Source organism: Peromyscus maniculatus, chromosome 16 (genome assembly GCF_049852395.1).
Source record: "Peromyscus maniculatus bairdii isolate BWxNUB_F1_BW_parent chromosome 16, HU_Pman_BW_mat_3.1, whole genome shotgun sequence".
NCBI classification, from domain to species: Eukaryota; Metazoa; Chordata; class Mammalia; order Rodentia; family Cricetidae; genus Peromyscus; species Peromyscus maniculatus.
The window spans coordinates 13750042-13770834 of record NC_134867.1 but is presented as its reverse complement, the minus strand read 5'-3'; the positions used below and the strand labels follow the sequence as shown (position 1 = coordinate 13770834).

Genomic DNA, 20793 nt, shown 5'->3' with positions numbered 1-20793 from the left:
AAAGCTAGCTGGATTTTTAAAGTTTGCCGATTAGATTAGAAAGTTCTAAATAAGAGGTCAGAGAGTTGGCTCTGAGGGTAAGAGCACTGGCTGCTCTTCCAGAGGCCCCAGGTTCAATCCCTAGCACCTACCTGATGGCTCACAACTGTCTATAATTCCTGTCTTAGAGGACCCAACACCCTCTTCTGGCCTCCATGGCATTGGACATGCTCATGGTGAACAGATATCATGCAGGCAAAACATTCATACATAGAAAAATCAGTTTAAAAAAATTTAAAGAGAAAGAAAGCTCAAAAATAAAGTCTTCATAGTGAGCCCACATGAGTTTTTTGTTGTTGTTCTTTGGTTATTTTTGTTTTTTGGTTTTTTTTTTTTAAAGAGAAAGAAAATCCCACATTTTTGAGGATGACATTTAACAATCTTCTTACCTATAGCAGACTGTGGCTATATTCTCACCTTCAAAAACTGTGACTGGAGCTGCATCAGCTCGTCTCTTCTCTTCCGTTCTTTGAGTCTGGTTAGCATCCTCTTCTGCCAAGGATCACGTTTCGGCTTGACCTAGCGGATGAATATGTTCATGGGTCTCAAGAGAAGGCACACAGAGAAAGACCTGGGGACCTGCCAAAGTGGACCTGTGTCCCTGCTTAGAGGTTTGCTGGGCGTGTGAGGCCTTGGGAAGGGTCTGCACAGCTCACGGAGCTGTGAAAGGAGCCAGCAGGTCCTCCTGGCACTCGGCCTATGCCACACAGGAGTCCCATCCGGACTGGACTGAGCGGGACACACATAGGAAAGAGCCCGGAGCCACCAGCACGGAGCACATCATGCCGATGGAGCACAGGGGAGTCACCAGAGTCCCAAGGACTCCTGAGGACGCCACATTTAAAACGTCACCTTTCCTATTAAGAAACTGTAGCTCTAAGCTTAGCTCTGTGGCTATAAATTCCATCATCGGCATGCTGATAATTCCCCCAATTCATGTCTCAGCCCAAGTAGGTATGAACATAGTCTGCAGCTTTCTACCTGTGGACTGCCTGAGACCCCTATGGCCAAGAATATCTGTGAATGCAGCCATACACAAAATGATCAACCTACTTAAAACCATTTTTTTTTTTTTGGTAACTCAGTTGTGCAGTTTCCAAGCACAAACTCTGTAGCCATGCTTTCGTGTCAAAAGGTTGGACACTCCTGACTGCTCTGCCCAAGTACCTCCGTAACGTCTATGTCTGGGGGTTAATTCTAAGACACAGGGTCTGCCCCACCTACAGGGACTGGCCGAGTTCAAGCCCCAGATGGAGAACAATCTTTGCTTCCTTTCTTTCTTTCAGCCCCCTTTTCCGGGTGGACTGTGAAACCCACCCTGCAACATCAGGCTCTAAGCAAGTGCGACTGTAGAAGGGCTAAGTTCATGGCGGTAGGTCCCCAGTGAACAAGATCAGCCCCTCATAAGAGATCTGAGGCTGCTGTGTGTCTCTCCCTCCACGTAAGAGAACGGCAAAGAGTCAGCAGTCTGTGTCCTGGAAGAGTGTCCCTGCTAGATTCCCCACTGTGCTGGTAGGCAGGCCTGCTCAGCCCCCAGAAATGTGAAAAGCAAAAGTACTTTGATAATTAGCTACCCGCTTCACTGTACTTTGTCAAAGCAGCCTGAATTAACAGCAAGAGCCACAAATCATATCAGACTTTCCTTTCCTAGTTTGGTTCCCAGCACGCCCATCTGGCAGCTTACAACTGCCTATAGCTCAAATTCCAGGGGATCTGATGCCCTCTTCTGGCCTATTGTGGTATCTGTAGGCTTGTGATACACATACACTTACTAAGGCAGACACACACACACACACACACATTGAATTATATATATTTAATCTTTAAAAAGAGATTCCTTTCCTTCGTATAACAATCAAGACTTATCAAACATGGATTCTATGTTTTCAATTTTACTTACTCATTAAAATGTGTTTGTGACCCCAGTGTCAATCATGGCCATTCATAGCCTGGCACAGGGTTGGGGACAATGGACACATTCCCAGCCAAGGCTGAATAAGACAACATTCTGCCTTATGGTCGCTAGAAACAAGAGTCCCTTTTGTGTTTTGTTTCGAGCCATGTTCACTGTCCTTTTTGTTGGTGAAATCGTCCCTAAAGAGAAGAATTCTAGTTCTTCTCTTCCTCTTCTCCACGCACGTGTCTCTCCCACAGGCCTGCGCACTCTCTATCCCTTTATCTCTAATAAACTCTTATAAGCAGAAAAAAAAAGAGAGAGAAGAATTCTAAAGCATTGGCTGTGTCTTAAGTCCTGCATTAGAAGGCTGTGACAGTCTCTGAGAAGTCATGTTAGATGAACGTCATTCACATGGAGTTCTAGTACTTCCAATAATAAAGTTCAAGGTTTATGAATCAAGGATAGGTATTAAACAGGGCAGCTGCAAACAAAAAATAAATAAATAAAACAAGGCTCTGAGTTTGGGTGTCTTTTTCTTTTTCTCTTTCTTTCTTTCTTTCTTTCCTTTCTCTCTCTCTCTTTTCTTCTTCTTCTTCTTCGTCTTCGTCTTCGTCTTCGTCTCCGTCTCCTTCTCCTTCTCCTTCTCCTTCTCCTTTTTCTTCTTCTTCTTCTTGCCTGAGTAATATGGTCTTATTCTGTAGCTGGAACTGCTGTGTTCCAAGCTGGGCCAGAACTCACTGTGTAGCCCAGGCTGTTCTTGAACTGGTGGCAGGGTTCCTACCTCAACCGCCCAAGTGCTGGAGCCGCCGTAGCAGGCAAGGCTCTTCACTAACTACTGCTTTGAGCACAGGTTCCCAGGAACCTAACTTGGATTTCTGGATCTGCTAAACCAGTGTTTCTGGTTATTTCTGGAACACAGACTGCTTGGCTATTGAGACCTGGCTATAGTTCTCACCAGCTGCTGCCATTGGGTTAATCCTGGTGCTTGGGCATCATGTGTGAGCCCTGCATCCTCAGCACCGAGGGCCCGACATGTAAATATCCAGTAATAGTTTTAAATTAAATGTTGGCTTCACACATCAGTTATATTTCTGAGTATCAGACTTTGTTCTTGTCACACATGTGCAACCATTAAAGGTGAAAAGGGAGCCTGGCATAGTGGCATGCACCTGCAAGCCCACATTTGAGAGGCCAAGGCAGGTGGCCATGAGTTCAAGACCAGCTTGGGCTAGAATAAGAGCTTCTCTCAAAAATTGTGTGTGTGTGTGTGTGTGTGTGTGTGTGTGTGTGTGTGTATGTGTATGTGTGTGTGTGTGTGTGTGTGTGTGTGTGTGTGTGTGTGTTTGGGAGCTTTAGCTAAGCATAGTGGCACACAGCTGTACCCCAGCACTAACAGAGCCGAGACAAGAGAGCCAGGAGTTCAAGGCCATCCTTGGCTACATAGTATAGTGAACAAGGCCAGTCTGGGCTATATGAAAAGTCTGCCTTTTAAAGCAAACAGGTTAAAGAATGTAAATAAAAAGAGAAAGAAACGCAGATTATAGCGTGAGTTTTGGGTATTGGGGGACCGTCTAGCTCAGATGGTGATGTGACTGCCTTCAACAAAGAGCTAATGTAGGAAGAGCAGAGAGGACCCAGTGCACAGGATGAGGGTTTTTGAGTGGTCTCCATTGAGGACGGGAAACCTGTCCCCTAGGTCCTGGAGGACAATAAATTGCTCAAGTTACTAAGGAGAGGGACCAAAAGGGACCAGAAAGAGCCGGTGTTGCCAGGGTGCCTGCTCAGTTTGGCATTGCTGACGTCACCAGCAGGTGACTGTCCTACAGCCCCCTACCTTCACGAAGGGAACCCAGGCGGCTCTCTTTTTCAGGGTAGCAGCAGGTCCTGACAAATTCTGCACTTTCGCTCTCCCGGCCTCGTAGTCTTGGAATGTTCGCATCCTTTGTTGCTCCGTGAAGATGCTTTGGAAGTTCTGAGAAACCTAAGGAGGATTGAGAAGAGAGGGATGGGACCTTCCCAGGATCCGCAGCCTCCGTATAGCTGCTTACAGAGCTACAGCCTTCAGAAGGTGCCTGCCTTTCCACAGTGCTCCGAAGAGCTTAACTTTCATTTCCTTCTTTCCTTGTCCATTTTAAGCATGCTTTACCTAACACTCTGAGCTTTGCTCTCCCCCTGACGTGACCTCTGTGCCTAACTCTGCATTATGACCTTTTCTTTCTTTTCTCTGTCTTCCTTCTCAGGCAGCTGCTGAGGTTTATAGCTTGTTTGCTCTGGGTAAATGCCAATAAAAATTAAAAGGAGAAGAGGAGGGAGGAAGAGGAAGAGGAGGAGGGGAGGGTGAGGAGGAGGAAGAAGAGTGGAAAGAGGAGGGAAAGTTGGAGAAGAGGGAGGAGGAAGAGGAGGAAGAGGAGGAAGAGGAGAAGGAGGAGAAGGAGGAGGAGGAGGAGGGGAGACTTGTTGCACAAGTATGAGGACCTGAGTTTGGATCCCAACACCTATGTTAAAAAAACAAAAACAAACAAACAAAACCCCAGTGTGTGTGACCCCATCACTGTTGGTGGGGAGATGGGAGGTTCACCGAGTCTTGCTGGCCACCAGCCCAGCTCCAAGTTCAATGGGAGACCTTACCTTAAGGAATAAGGCAGGGTCAGGATAGATCAGGACACCAACTTCCTCCTCTGGTCTTCGCACACATATGCACAGGCCTGCACTGCATACACACACACACACACACACACACACACACACACACGTATACATAAAAAAGGAAAAGGAGGAGGAAAGAAATGGAAACCAAAGAAAAACACCTTGGCTCTCAAAAAGAGCTACTGGTTCTCTCTGTCTGCCTCTCTCTCTCTCTCTCTCTCTCTCTCTCTCTCTCTCTCTCTCTCTCTCTCTTCTCTCTCTGTCTCTCTCTCTCTGCCTCTCAACAATTTTACCTTTAGGTTTTTTTTTTTTTTAATCTTATACACATGGGTGTTTTGCCTGCATGTATGTCTTTGTGTCACATGTGTTCAGTGCTCTAGGAGGCCAGAAGAAGGTGTCGGATCCCCTGGAACTGGAGTTATAAATGGTTGTGAACCACTGTGGTTCCAGGTGCTGGGAGTCAAATCCAGGTCCTCTGCAAGGGCAGCCAGGGCTCTTAACTGCTCAGCCATCTCTCCAGCCCCTACTGATTGTCTTTGAAACAGCCCTGGCAGGAAAGTGACTCATGAAGCGGCCTCTGTTAGGACAGTACTTAACGTGGACGTCTGTGTGGCGCATGCTCGGTTCATTAGGATGGCCAGCATGCCTCACCTATGCTTGGTGTCTGCTCCAAAGATCAGAAACACATCAGCACATCCGCCTGTATACATTTTGGGTTGGACTTTAAATATAAGCAGGACGTAAACTGCCCGCCTTTGGGAAAGTATTCAGTTTTTCTAACCACCAGGTAAACTAGAACATGTAAGGGTTAAACAAATCATGCTCTCAGAAGCCTAAGTTAGCTCTCATGAGAAGAGTTAAGATGCTACATTGTCAGAACTTAAGCTACCTGCCTCATTCTCACCTCCCACCTCTGACCTCCCACCTCTGACCTCTGACCTCTGACCTTCAGGCAGAGGCTACAAGGCTGACGTCCTCCTGCCTGCGCCCTTCCTGTCCACTGGTGCTCCGCCACAGCGCACTGGGACAGTTACACAACAGTGTGAATCTTCTCAATGCCACTTGGCAGGAGCGAAACGGTAACTACCGTGTCGTGAGCATTTCACCCCATACACATGCATACATGAGCACACACATGAAGCCCCTACCCACCACGCTGGGCGCCGGAGCCTCAGCAAAGAAGTCTGTATGCTCGTGGGTTTCAGAGCTGAGGATTCTTCTAGTTGACGCCCGCGCTCCTGAGGGTAGGTGATGCCACACCGCTGCCTCTAGCCACGTGGGATTTGTTTTGTTGTAAGTCAGTTAAAATGGGAACTTTAGTTTCTCCCTTGCACTAATTACATTCCATGTGCCCAGCAGCTATGTGTGACAAGCAGACACAATGCACAGCCCAGCCTTGGACACAGCCAGCCTGCAGGGTGCTTCGGAGACACTCGGGCAGGGCTGGGCTTCGGAATCATCCTCAACAGGTCAGATAGTTGATATTTCAGGTTTTGCAGACCACAACTATTCAAGTTTGCCCCTGTGGTGTGAAAGTAGCCACAGATAAGACATAAACAGGCATGGGTTTGCCAGCATTTGAATATTTGTGTTTCCACAAAATTAGTGTGTTGAAATCCTACCCCACCCCAGGTGAAGGGACTGGGAGAAGGCATCAATAGGATTAGCCCTTGAGAGCCCTGAGCCCTTCTGCTAGGGAAGGCACACACACACCAAGTTAACATCTATGTACCAGAAAGTGAGCCTTCCCCAGGCGCCAAATCAACCTTAGCCGTCAGGACAGGAAGAAACTGTTGGCTGAAGCCACTCAGTTTGTGGCCTCCTGTTATACTAGTTGGAATGGACCAAGACAGCTGGACGCCAGTAGTTTTATTTTGGAAAATCAAGTGGTGAGCTGTAGGCTGTAGTTGGCGTTAAAATACCAGAAAAAATAAGATCTAAGTGTGCACACACACACAAACACACACGCATGCATGCACGCTGGAATGTGACTGGTCATCCAGGGAGCAAAGCTAATATTGCTCTAAGAAAATCAAAACTAGGAACTATGATTGCCATGAAAGGACACAAGCTGTTTTTTGGGAACAAGCCTGCTTTGTTGGGGTGATCAGGGTCTCACATTCTTTTAACATTGGTTACATAAAAGGGACAGGAATTCTGGGCATAGTGCTACATACCTGTGATCCCAGCACTTACTTGGGAGGCTGAGGCAAGAGGACTGTGTGTTTTGTAGCCAGCCTGGGTGTGCTGGCTAGTTTTATGTCAACTTGACATAAGCCAGAGTCATCGGAGAGGAGGGAGAAAAAGCCTCCGTAAGATCTGCTGGGAGCAAGCTGTTGGGCATTTTCCTAATTAGTGATTATTAGGTACGGAGTGGGCCTCCAAATGGCAGAGTGGCTGACAGTGTCCTAAATGACAGTCCAGGCTCGGCTCAGGCCGGACTGCGACTAGGTAAACAGAAGGATTGCTGCTTAAACTCAGCGTTCTTCAGGAACCTCATAAAGCACATTTCTGTTCGTCCCTTATCAGCACCTATAGGCAACTGCTTATTAACTCAAACAAGCCTGTAACAGATCAAAGTTCCCATGCCAGCTCCCAGGCTGCTCTGCCTCCACCCCACCCTGCACTCCCACCCTAAGTTGCTACCTATCTCCTTCAAAACTGAAACTTTGTCCCAGCTTGCTACAACTCCCATCCATAGAGACTGCACTGACAGCATCATCCCCAATAAACCTTCCTTCTATCCGTGGAGTGCTCTAGTTCAGTGGTTTCACCCCATCCTCACTGACAGTGATTGATGGGGGAGGGCCCAGCCCATTGTGGATGGTGCCATTCCTGGGCTGCTGGTCCTGGGTTCTACAAGAAGCAGACTGAGCAAGCCATGAGGAGCGAGCCAGTAAGCAGCACTCCTCCATGGCCTCTGCGTCAGCTCCTGCCTCCAGGTTCCCACCCTGTGCGAGTTCCTTCCTTGGAGTCCCTCAATGGACTGTGATATGGAAGTATAAACTAAGTAAACTCTTTCCTCTCCCAGCTGCTTTTGGCCATGGTGTTCAGTCACAGCAACAGTAACCTAGCTAGGACACTGGGCTACATAGAAGACTGTCAGAGGAGGTATGGAGAAAGGAGGAGAGCAAAGAGGGGGGAGGGGAGGAAGGGAGGGGGAGGGAGAGGGAGAGGAAGGAGGAGAAAGAGGTGGAGAAGGGGAGCAAATGCTATCCGCCGCCATCTTCCAAGAAGCCAGAGGACTGAGACGATGCTTGGTCCAGTGAGCTTAAAGAACGTGTCATACACAAAAAGTACAGCCCTAGGAAATGGTGCTGGCATGAAGATCAGCACACAGGGCCCTCAAGGTCAGCTCTCCACCGAGTGAGCTCCTCCTGAAGCACAGGAGCGGGTGTCAGAAGGGAAAGGGGAGCCCTCACATCCCAAGGTCGTTCAGTCACCCAGGCTAGGTTGCCGCCTGCTCGGGTCAGCCAGTTGATCATTTTTATCTCGCAAACAATGTGCAGCTCGAGCTAGCAAGATGTCTCACTGTGGAAAGCACTGCCGTTGTGTTTTAAGTTATAAATCTGGAGTTCTGTATCCACCGCCCTACTTTCCCCTTGGAAAGGAGTCTCAACCCGGCTTTTGATACTGTGAGGTTTTCTGTTTAAGAAAGTGCAGCAGCAGGTTACTGTGGGAAGCGTGTGTGTGTGTGTGTGTGTGTGTGTGTGTGTGTGTGTGTGTGTGTGTGTGTATGTGTGACTGCATCCCTCAGAACACGCGGTGCGTGCCATTGGGTATAACCTTATTTAGTATGTCAAGAACACGTCCTTCCATCTCTCCTTAGACTCAGAGGGCCATGAAGGCTTGACAACACTTGCAGGCATGTCTGTCTAACCTGGAGTACATTTATAGCTCCTTCAGGCCATATCTCACCCTTTCCTTTAAAACCTACAGGGGGGAATGGAAAGGTACAATCCCTCTGGTTCACATCGTCACAAGGTCTGGTTACTCTCCTGAAAAGGAAGCTCTTCCTAATGGGAAGATGCCTTATTAATTTGTATCTTATTTCTCTAGAAACAAGCATTGGCAGAAAAAAAAAATAAACAATTTGACTCAGGTGTGGCAGCAGACACCTATGATCCAGATACTCTGGAGGTGGAGACAGAAGGATGGGAAGTTCAAGGTCATCCTCCACTACACAGCTAGCTTGAGGCCAGCCTGTGCTACATGAGATCCTGTCTCAAACAGAGGAGCAACTTCGTAGTAAATGCTGACGCTTTGTAGTAAAAAGAGTGCATTATGTACCAAAGAAAAGAGTTCCATCTCTTCGGCCGAGTCACTCAGCTTTTCTAAGTCGTAGGGGATGTGGAAATGCGAGAGCAGGTGCCTCAGCTGGGGTTTCACTTCCTCCTTCTCGGTCACATGCTGAGGCAGGACGCAGGCAGCACCTCTTCTCCCTGGCCATGAAAAACATCCAGATCAAGACCAGAGAGTGCATCGGGAGAGACGGTAGGCGGCCTTGGAGAGAGTTGAAAGCACGCCCCCTGCTGGTGGAGAGCCATCCTGCTCTCCCCTGGCCGTCTCCAAGGCAAGGGCATCTTACCTGGCTAGGCTTTCGCGCTGCCCACTCCCCAGTCCTCACAATCTCACAGCCCTCAAGAGAAGCCCACTAGGCCTCTCGGGGACTGTCTCAGTGGGTGTACTGGCTGGTTTTGTGTGTCAACTTGACTGAGGAGCCTCAGTTGAGAAAATGCCTTCATGAGATCCAGCTGTAAGGCATTTTCTCAATTAGTGATCAATGGCGGAGGGCCCAGCGTATAGTGGGTGGTGCCACCCCTGGGCTGGTGGTCCTGGGTTCTATAAGAAAGCAGGCTGAGCAAGCAATGAAAAGCAAGCCAGTGAGCAGCACCCCTCCATGGCTTCTGCATCAGCTCCTGGCCCCGGGTTCCAACCCTGCTTGAGTTCCTGTTCTGATTTCTTCCAGTGATGGAGTGTGATCCGGAAGTGTACGCCAAATAAACCCTTCCCTTCCCAACTTGCTTTTCGGCCATGGTGTTTTGTCTCAGCATTAGGAGCCCCAACTCAGACAGTGGGGTGGCCCTGTCTGTGGGTCTGCGGTGAGGGAATTATGCCAGTGACAAGTTCATCAGAGCCTCCGTTTGCTTTTCCTGGCTAACTCACAGTAAACTTCTTGAAGAAATCAAGAAGCCTTTCTGGTCATCCCCCGCCCCCGCTCTAGGGTCGGCTGCCTGTCCAGGTGGTGATCCTGGGATATTCTGTGTATAATGGGGTGTCACTCAGGTATCCTCACAGCAGAGACCTGATCAGGCTTCTCAGTTCTCTGTAACGTAAAGTAAGATTGGAGAGACTGTGGAACTGATTCTGATGTAAATTACCTGGCAATTGTGTAATGCTAAATCTGAACAGGGTCTTGGAGCTCATTTCAGCTGAAAGGGTTAATATGGAATGAGTAGACTGAGGCCCAAGGAAGTAACTTGCAGGACTACGTGAGGCCAGGACAGAAAGAGGCCCAGAGGGTGCTGATTCTAAAGATGGAGACAGACATGTTGACGGCCACTGCCTTCCATCAGGAATTATTAATATTAAATTACTACTTATTACGAAGATGTAACTTTTTGCCACGGGACATGCCATCATGGGACAAAAGAGGCCCTGCACAAGACCACAGCCCTGCTCTCTCCACCCCACCCTAGAAGGGCCATTACCTGAAATGCCGGCGTCCGTAGGACCAGGAGGTGCAGAGCTAAGGTCGCCTACACAGGCTTTTTCTTGTTCCTCACTGGATTCAGAGAGTCGGTTGTGAGGCAGACTCCGCAGCACTCTGGAGATGGGCAGGCACTGGAGAGCCTACAGGGACAGCCCACAGCACACGGGTCGGCCCAGTGTTCACACACACCGCAGCCTCCCCTGTGACAGAGAAAGAAGGGAGGCTGGGGTGGGACCCTAGAGACCTGCACAGTGACAGAGGGCGGAGCTGGGCGCCTCTGACGTGTACACACACACACACACACACACACACACACACACACACACACCCCTGCTCCAGCCGGTCCCACGGTGGCCACGCACATGGGTAGGAAAGGCACTGTGTGGGATGCTCAGGGTGTGAAGAGAAAGGAGTCGGCTTTAAGGGGAAGATTCAGATTTGGGAGCACGTGTTTGTACTATCATATGACTGTGGCGAGAAGGAAGTTTTGCCCGCAGTGGCTGGGTGGCTTTGTAGAGGGGATGTAGCTGGGTGACCACCAGGTTTCAGGAAATGAGATCAAGTTACTTTTCTGTGATCCTCTAACCTGACTTCGGGCCTCTCCCACATAACACTCTTCACCCCATTGCTCTCCCCTGGCCCCGTCCCTGGCTGTGCTGGGGGTTGAACTCCTGGCCCTGCTCAGGCTATCCTCCATATTCTACCACTGAGATGCTACAGCTACCTTACTATTTATTATTAGTCATTATTTTCTGAGACAAGTGTTCACTGTAGACAAGGCTAACCTCCAACTCACCATGGAGCTCAGGTTGGCCTCAGAATCAAGACTCGCCTGACATCCCAGCAGCCAGGGGGCAGGGATGAGGCAGCATCACCATGTCCAGCCCTGTTCTTTCTTACCTCATCATATTGTAATAGAAACTTACTTACCTTCCTCCCCCAGCCCAGGACCCTGCTAATTTTTCAGCAAAGGACAGGTCTTTGCTGTGTGGGCCTAGGGCAAGTATCCTGACATATGATTTCCTCATTAAATACAGCCAAGTATGAGAGTGTGTCCAATTCATGAAGAACATGAGTGAGTCCTAAGAAACCAATGGAGCACGAAGTGAGTGGCTGTATAAATCAGGATGTGAGAGGGACTTCTGAAGGAGCCAGGCTGATGCAGCGCTCCGTGAGGGTGTTTTCCCAGACTCCAGCAGCCCATCAGTTTCTTGTCCTTTGTGGGGAGAGCCTGGGGCAGTGAACAGCCCCAACCAGATGGTGTGGGACCCCGAGTTCCCCCTCCCCCTGAGGGCCCGGACCAGCACACTGTGGTCCGTCTGTCCGTCCGTCCTACCTGCAGGTAGTGATGGATGGTCCTGAGGGAGTGCAGGTGGCACACTAACCACCTGGTGTAAATCGTCAGGTCTTCCGGTGTCACGAGGGTGGGAGGGTTGCTTTTTCCCGTAAGGAAGTTGTCTCTAGCCGCCGACAGTCTCTCCGCCCTCTGAGCCGCGTCGTCGAACTCCTGCATGATGTAGCCGACCTGCTTCTGTTTGAAGGAGATACAGACAGACCATGGGCTGTTGGCAAGGCACGCTCTCTGCAGCGCTGTCTGGGGGTTGAATAAGGGGCTTTTGGGATCCCCAAGTTCTTCTACAGTTTGGGTTTGGATGATAGAGGCAACCAATGGTCAGATTCTCCCAACTCCTGTTGAGCAGGAGGCTGTTTGGAAGCAGGAGTCCACCTCTGAGCTTCCTGCCCTGGGTCTACGAGGAAAAATGCATATCCTCTATGTAAAAATTACGTCAGAGCTCATGTTTCAAAGTAGGAATCTTTGGGGCATGGTGGCACACACTTTTAACCCCAGCACTTGAGAACCAAAGGCCAATGGATCTTTGTGATCCAACCTGGACTACACAGTGAGTTCCAAGACAGCCTGGGCTACATAGTGAGCCCTTGTCTCAACAATAACAAAAGGAAGAATCTTTGTCTTCTGCTACTTAAGGTATGAACACATGTCTTCCCAGGGTAGAACACATGAGAAGGTAGACCCACTAGTTCCCTCCTTGTCTTCAGGAAGGCAGGCTGACACGTGTGGTTCCTCATTTGGTCTGTCTATAGTTGTGGAAACTTAACTACCACGTTCTCCCACAAATGGACCTTGGGAGCTTGTGTGCAGGTGCTAGCCGGGGAGCAGAGGCACTTGTACATCTTTGAGCAAACACTGGTCTAAGACGGTCCTCTTCAGCCCTGCAAGTGGCTTCATGGAACAATCATGGGGCTGTGAGGAGAAGGACATCCGAAACACCCCCAGCAATTAATGGGGTGACGGGTGCCGCAGCCACACACTGCCCTTTAACACAACGGTAAGCTTACTGCCCGTGCTGTTTCATTGAGAAAATGCATATATAAGGCAACTGAGATGGTTCCGTTGTTAAACACACTTGCTGCCCTACCAGGGGACCCGAGTTGGGTTCCCAGCACCCTCACCGGGCAGCTCACAGCCACCTGTAACTCCAGTTTTAGGAGGGATCTGATGCCCTCTTCTGGTCTCTATGAGCACTGCATTCATGTAGCCCCCCCCCCCCCCACACACACATACAATTTAAAATAAAAATCAAGTCTTTAAAAAACACATGTAGATGGCCGGGCGGTAGTGGCGCATGCCTTTAATCCCAGCACTCGGGAAGCAGAGCCAGGCGGATCTCTGTGAGTTCGAGGCCAGCCTGGTCTCCAAAGTGAGTTCCAAGACAGGCACAAAGCTACACAGAGAAACCCTGTCTCAACACACACACACACACACACACACACACACACACACACACACACACACACACACACACACACAGCTCCCTGCTCCCGCCTTCCTACCTTGTAAAGAGGGAGGAGCTCTTCCATGGTCTCGCTGGTCTGGCAGAGTCGCTTCCACCTCAGCATGAGCAAATGTTTACTCTGGGCCAGGTGCGTGATTCTCTCTGTGTAATACTTTCCCAACAACAAAAATAAGAGCGTACCAGGATATACTTATAGGACGAAGCCTCAATTGAGTCCAAGAACACTAACAATAGGTAAACCAATCTCTGTTTTGAAAATATCTCTCCTCCCCCCCCCCCTCCCAGCAGCACCATCAAATGAAGTCTGGCTCAAGATCATTCAAATGTGAAGCAAGATGAAGAGGATGAGTCTAAATCTCTGGTCTGCTGCTGCTGCTGCTGCTGCGTCTAAATCTCTGCTGCTGCTGCGTCTAAATCTCTGCTGCTGCTGCTGCTGCTGCTGCTGCTGCTGCTGCTGCATCTAAATCTCCATGTGCATCCACGTGGACACACACATACCAAAACCTCTGAGTCAAAAGTACATTACAAGTAAGATTAGTGGGCCAGGGAGGTCGCTCTTTGGGTAAGGGAACTTGCTTTGCAATCCTGACAACCCGAGTTTGATCCCAGGGACCCCTGCAAAGGTGGACGGCAGGAAGGAAGTCCACGAACGTCCACTAGCCTCCACACATGCACCATGGCACGTGCAACACACACATGTCACGCACACACACAGTAAGATTACAGCTTATAAAATCAGACTGAAAAACTTTGCTTACAACTACAATAGTTAAATGCAGTGACCCATTTCTATAATCCTAGCACTCAAGAGACTGAGGCAGGAGGATTCAGGCCAGCCATGCAGATATCTTTCTAAAAAGTTAATTTCTTAATTTTCTTTCTGGCACTAAAACTCACAGTGTCTGTGAAGAAAATGAGTCCTGTCAGATTCTCTCCTCACAAGCAGCAAATTTGACAGAATACATGAGGCAACCATCTTCCAACCCTGAACTTCGTAGTACCGTGGAGAAGAGAACCGCATCGCCGTGGTTCCCAGGAGGAGAGAGCCTCGTTCCTGCTTCTGAGGCACGGGAAGCAGAGGGGAACCCTGAGCACGGAAGGGACCTCTCTGAGTCAAGGACAGCGAAACTGAAATGTGAGGAGCAGAGCCAGGGAGATTGTAGGCTGTAGCACCAAGAGGAGGAAGCCATGTAGAGAAAGTTCGAGAAATCTGGACGGATCCCCATGGGCCGCTGTTGAGTGTCTAGCCAGGCACGCAGCAGGTTAAACTCCAGGAGAATGCGCAAACAGTAACTGACTGGGACCTCCACCCGGCATCTCTAGAGTTCTTACAGGGCTGTAAGGTCAAGTTCAACCACCAGTGTGAAGGCTCTTTCCTGGATGCCTGAGACCTCCGGGATTCACACTAGGGCTTTAGTAATAGGGACAGACTATGCCTAGAGCAAAAGACACTTAAAGCAAACCTCCAAAGGGGTAAGTTGACCTGTAACTTAAAAGTTTGCCAGAACAAAGTCCAACACTTTACAAGGAATATAAGAATATATGGAGCCCGGTGGTGGTGGCCCACACCTTTAATCCCAGCACTTGGGAGGTAGAGGCAGGTGGATCTCTGTGAGTTCAAGGCCAGCCTGGTCTACAGAGCAAGTTCCAGGACAACCAGAGCAGTTATACAGAGAATCCCTATCTAGAAAAACAAAATATATTTATATGGTACCCAATAGTGAAAATTTGCTTATTTTTTAGTATTCATTTATAAATTATCAGACATGCAAAGGAACAATTAAAAATGACCTATGAACAGAAGAAATATTAGTGATGAGAACACAAGAGCTGACAGAGGTAACAAAATTAGGGGGGAAACAGATCAAATATGACCAAGACATCACTCAGTGGAAAGGAGAAACCGTCTCAGGTCCTGGGAAGCCTGGGGATCAGTGACATCCGGCAGGAGAGGTGCTTCACAGATAAACCCTGCTGCAGACCACCCACCCACCAAAGGCTCTCGGGAGGCCCCGAGTCAAGTTCTGAGAAAGCTGTCCCAACCAGAGGAGAGCGGCTGCCCAGATGTTACGGTCCAGTGCACATGTAGCAGATGTGTGGCTTCCACTGCACTGAAGACCCCCATCTATCAGTGGGCGCCTGTGTGTGAAAACACTAACCAATGCCCCCCACTGCCCCCTACCTCCATCTATCAGTGGGCACCTGTGTGAAGACCTCCCTTCCCGTCTATCAGTGGTTGCCTGCATGCTCTCACCTGCACTTGGCTGACTCTAGGAAAGACATTTTGAAGCAAGGAAAGAGAAGGTCACTCTCAAGCTCCCACTCTAAGAAGTGATTTACATTTCCTCCCAGGGTTTCACTAAGAAGGATCTTTCACTGCCCTCTGAACAGCTAAAACAGTACAAGGCTGCAGGGATGGCTCAGTGGTGAAGACATGCGCTGTGAAGCTGAAGGACCTGAGTTTGGTCCCCGGGACAGGTTTCTGCCGTCACCATGGAAATGAGAGAAGCCTGAGCCTGGACCAAGGCAAACACTGAGAGCTGGGAGAAGTTAGAGGTTTCTCTCTATTGAGATCATTAGTTCAGCAAAACAACCACCTTTCCAGAATCTTCTACAACCCCTCGAAGGAGACTCCGAGTGCCAGAGTACTGAGAGAAGCAGGTGGTTTCAGAACTAATTGCTCATTTGAGAGTCATACTTTAAAATGTTTGAAGCTTTATTTGATGTTTTGATTTTAAGCCTTAGCCTTTAAAGGCTGAGTGATCCCTCTGGCCCAAAAGTTTTTAAAGTCTTAACAGATTTTTGTTTAAAATGTTTTATGTATATGAATGTTTTGCCTGAATTACGTCTTTGCACCATGTGCATGCAATGCCCTCTGGAGGCCAGAAGAGGGTGTTAGATCCCCAGGAACTGGAGTTCTGATTGGTTCTGAGCTGTCATGTGGGTTCTGAAACCCAGGTCCCCTGCAAAAGTGGTAAATGCATTAACCACTGAGCCGTTTCTCCAGCCCCTAAAATGTTTAAAGTCTTCATGCCATTGAAAGAACTTACTAAAAAGGTCTTCCATATAAGTCAGAAATCAGACTACAGAAATGCTAACTCGGTCATCTGGATCGGCCTCCAAGGACCCGTAACCTGCCCAATTTTAAGCATATTTTACTGTGACTTGAACAACTTAGAATGGAGTGAAAAGATGATTCATGAGCTAAACGGTCACGCAGGTGACCGATGTGACTGCCACAGCGTCCCTTGGGGAGGTTCTGGCTCCACTGCAGTGGCCGCTGTCTGCTCTGAATAGAAACAAGGAACACTAGCTGGGCGTTGGTGGCGCACGCCTTTAATCCCAGCACTCGGGAGGCAGAGCCAGGCGGATCTCTGTGAGTTCGAGGCCAGCCTGGGCTACCAAGTGAGTTTCAGGAAAGGCGCAAAGCTACGCAGAGAAACCCTGTCTTGAAAAACCAAAATAAATAAATAAATGAATAAATAAATAAATAAATAAATAAATAAATAAATAAATAAATAAAATAAGAAAGAAACAAGGAACACTGATGTCCATGCTCCAAGGCCTGGACGCTAACCCAGCAGCTACATCTATCACTAGCATGACTGCTATGACTTGGAACTTAAGGGTCCCCCCAACTTGTGGGTTGAAAGCTCGGTCCCCAAAACAGCAATGTTCCGAGGTGGGCCTTAGGCAGGTAAATAGGTCGGGGGCTCAGACCCCATCAATGGATTAGTCCATTTATGGATTCACAAATTAGCGGCTTGGAGGGGAGGGTCTTCGTTATAAAAAGTGAGCTCTGCTTCCTGGCAACCAGGAGGTGAAGAGCTCTCTGCTGCCGCACCTTCCAGCTACCATGCCACAGGCTCAGAAGCAATGCAGCCACGTGTGAGCGGAAGTTGCTTGGAAGTGAAAAAGAAAACTCTACTTTACACTGAACCTTCCATATAGTTTTCTTTGCTTTTTTTTTTCTTTTTTTGTTTATCTTTATTTTATGCACATTGGTGTTTTGCCTGCATGTGTGTCTGTGTGAGTGTGTCCAATCTCCTGGAGCTGGAGTTTCAGACAGTGGTGAGCCGCCATGTGGGTGCTGGATTGAACCCGGGTCCTCTGGAAGAGCAGCCGGTGATCTCAGCAGCTGATTAATCTCTCCAGCCCCCACCCCACCCCCACCTGGTTTCTAACTGACTAGAACGTCACGCCTGTGGAGAACTGGAAAGTTGCAGGTCCAAAGCCCAATTACAACTTATCTCGGACTACCTCTAGCTTCTTTAGTAGCCATTCCTTGCCCACCTCTGTGCCTAACACGGCATCTTTGTGTCCGTTAGGTAAATCCTTTGGAATGTGCAGACAGAGCATTAGCTTCTGTCAACCACAAGGCTCGGAATGCCCCCACGTAGCATCTGGGACTGTAGCTGAAACTCTCCCCATTTACTGTAGTCTGTCTACCTGAGGCTCCACCAGCGTATTGAGAAGTGCCTGGATCTGTGACTTTTCTCTGTTATATTACTATAGAAACTTCTGACGCCTTCACCATGATGTGACACGGAATCTGAGACAACCTGAATCTGTGCTCCTGGGCCAAGATCAGGCACATCTGGCTCCAGAATCAATCACTTCTTATTCCCTTTGAGGTGAGTGTTGTGATTTTGTACAAATGGCCCTGGAACAGAGGCTGGAACAAGCCTCTGATGGTAAGCCAAGAGAAATCTTTCCTCATTTGGAAAAAAAAATAAATGCACAATCCAACAAGTTAAGTAGAACTCCAAGTAAGAGAAAAACCAAGAAAACTTGTATGTGTGTGTGTGTACTATACATACTATATATACCTCAATATATATGTGTTTATATATGTGTGTGTATATGTATGGATATATACACCACTATACATACTATATATACCTCTCTCTCTCTATATATATATATATATAAAATTAAACAACAGCTAAAAACATTAAACACTTAAAAGAGCCAGAGAACAGGAAATACAGTGTATTCAGAAACAGAATCCATTCAAGTTACCAGAGAGCAGCTTTAAAATAACAAAAGATAAAAATTGCCAGTCCAAAATTCTAATACCAAGCAAAAATAGCCTTATAAAATGAAAGGAAAATAATTTTTATAAAATAGCAACACTGTGAGAGTCTGTCCCTGGCAGATGTAAACTGCATGTGATATTAAAGGAAACTTCACAGACAGACAGTAAAGAATATAGTATGGAAATTCAGACTGTTCTTGAACTTTTTTGGACCTTATCACTGTTGACAATTGGAACTGCATAATTCTTAGTTGCAGGAGGCTGTTCTGTGCATTAGCGCGTTCAACATCATGCTTAACCTCTGGCAACTAAACACGAGACGCCACCAACTGTATGTGCTTACTGTCCCCAGATTTTAATACCAAAACCACCTCCAGACACTGTCATGTGACCTCTAGGGGACACATATCTATTACCCTGTCCTTCCTCTCTCTCCAGGAGAATCACCGATACACAAGAGTGAGCACCAGGATATACATATTCAGGACATACAGGACTGAACACCAGGATATACATGTGCAAGACACACAGAGTGAGTACCAGGAAAAAGGAAGGAAGGTGGAAGGCCAGGAGGCAGGGGAGGAAGCTGAGAGGGACGGGAGGAGGGAGGGGGAAGAGGGGAGGAAGGGGAGCAGGCAGGGAGGGAGAAAGGAGGCACAGAGGGAGAGGGGAGAGGGGAGGAAGAAAGGAAGACAATTCTAGGGAGTGAAAATTCTGAATGAACAACATTTTAACTTGTGAATGGAATCTCATTATCTTCTGCGGTTAAGACTAACTTCTTACTAAAGAACTCCATTTACGCACGAGGGGAAACAACTTAGAACCCGGAGTGATGTAATAGAAGTAAAGAACAAAACATTAAAATTTTTGAAATAGTACATGATCATGCTATTCTGAGGAGCTGTATAAAAAGTTTCATTATCCTGCCATCTAAACTTAGTGATTCTCCTATATTTTATTTGATCGTTATTATCAAGTGCATATGCATAGTTTTAAATTAATATTACAAGATGTAATAATTCCTTATGCAAAAAGAAACATTTCATGCTAGAACAATAATTTACTCAGTGGCCATCTACATTGTTTTACCTTTGTCTTGTCAGTAGTAAGGCTCCCTGGCCCTCCCTCCCTCCCTCTCTCCTCCTCCCTTTCCCCCTCCTCCCTCTCCCCTTCCTCCCTCCCTCCTCCTCCCTCTCCCCCTCCTCCCTCTCTCCTTCCTCCCCCTCCCCCCTCCATCCCTCCCCTCTCACTTTCTCACTTTGATTATAACGTTGCAGCAATCTTGATGGAAAACTATTTTCCTAGTTTGAGTTATTTTCTTAAGAGAGGTTTTCCCAGGCCCCTAGGAGGTGGAGGCTGTCTTTGTCCTTGTGTGGTGACCTGCCCAGGCAGTAGTCAGACCCTTGTCAATGGCTCAGCCCAACAACTTTAAGTTGAACTCGGCTGTGCAGATGCAATGGTCTCCCACAAAAGAAGTCTCTACACCAAGTCTGCAGACGGTCCACGTCCAGAACCCTTGCTCACAGGATCTGAACAGCCAGCCAGCTTGCTCACACACTTCCAGAGCACTCCGCGAGTGTTTACAGATTGCAGATGACCCTTACCTGCAGCAGAAGCAGAGGAAGATTTTCCGGCGTGTACTCTCTCCTTAGGCAGCTCTCTAGCTCCCTCTGCAGGACATCTGCCTGAATAACAAGGGGCTTGGACTCCGCCACCTAAACCCAAACAATGAGTTTCAAACATCCTCAGTCTATCAAATGTGACAAAATCAGATCTCCCCCAGGATACAGTGATTTGCACTTTTCTATCAGTGAGCAGGATGTGGAGGCTGTTTTGTCCAATAACATCAGCTGTTTGCAAAAACTACTTTTCTTGCCAACAGTTCCCTAACTGGTGAGATCGAACGTGTTGTCCTGAAGCCACACAACGCCCCTACTCACCCAGAGGGTTCTCTTCAGGGCCACTTCCCGTTCGCGTCTAAAGTAAGAGACATCCTTTGGTATCTGAACGGAGCTGCGGAAAGGTTTGGACAACAGAAGCCGAGGTTACGGAAAACTGCGATAAACGAGACGATGGCCGGCCTGGTGGCCCTGCGACTCTTTCCAGTAATCACGCTGGGCCACTGGGGCTGTCTGAAGGCCACGTTCTTCTACCGTGGTCAGAACCTTTTCTGATATTGTGATCTCTGCTAACCCTTCCCCTGGTAACCTTCTTTCTCCTCAGTCTTTCCCCTGCCTTTGGCTTATCTCAGTTCCTACCCCAGAGTGTCTGGAGGGACGCGTGGGCAGTGGTGGTTTCCCCGAGGAATCCCGTGTCTGGCAGTCAGTGTGCCTATCAAACGTGGCTGTTTCTCCTTAGCTGACACAGAAAACTGGTACCTTGCCACTGAAACAAAATGTTTTTTATGTTCCCACGGAGTTACCAGAGGGTACAAGAAACCCATAAATATCAAATGGGAAATATTTCAGAATTTTTTTTTTAACCAAGTTTTCTGCCTCAGGACCATGGCTGGTTCCTAGGAAACGTGTAGCAGCCGTGGAGGAGGAGCTGTTCAAGGCCCGGGGAGTCCTTTGCTCAGCCTGACAGCAAGCTGAGGGGCCCCAGGAAGGGCTGGGCTGGGGGCGGGAGTTCAAGAGACAGGTCA

General features: G+C 48.3%; 1 protein-coding gene across 2 annotated transcripts in view; it reads right to left on the bottom strand.

Moving 5' to 3' along the window:
* LOC102904867 (uncharacterized) overlaps positions 1 to 20793 on the bottom strand; it is a 184374-nt gene that overhangs the window by 138763 nt on the left and 24818 nt on the right. For both annotated transcript variants that reach the window (XM_076552390.1, XM_076552391.1), the window contains exons 3-10: positions 20090 to 20162; positions 19754 to 19864; positions 13149 to 13262; positions 11632 to 11826; positions 10294 to 10435; positions 8873 to 9024; positions 3771 to 3917; positions 457 to 558 (exon numbers count right to left, since the gene is read on the bottom strand). In XM_076552390.1, the coding sequence (XP_076408505.1) occupies positions 457 to 558; positions 3771 to 3917; positions 8873 to 9024; positions 10294 to 10435; positions 11632 to 11826; positions 13149 to 13262; positions 19754 to 19864; positions 20090 to 20162 (1036 nt within the window). The remainder of the gene's footprint in view (positions 1 to 456; positions 559 to 3770; positions 3918 to 8872; positions 9025 to 10293; positions 10436 to 11631; positions 11827 to 13148; positions 13263 to 19753; positions 19865 to 20089; positions 20163 to 20793) is intronic.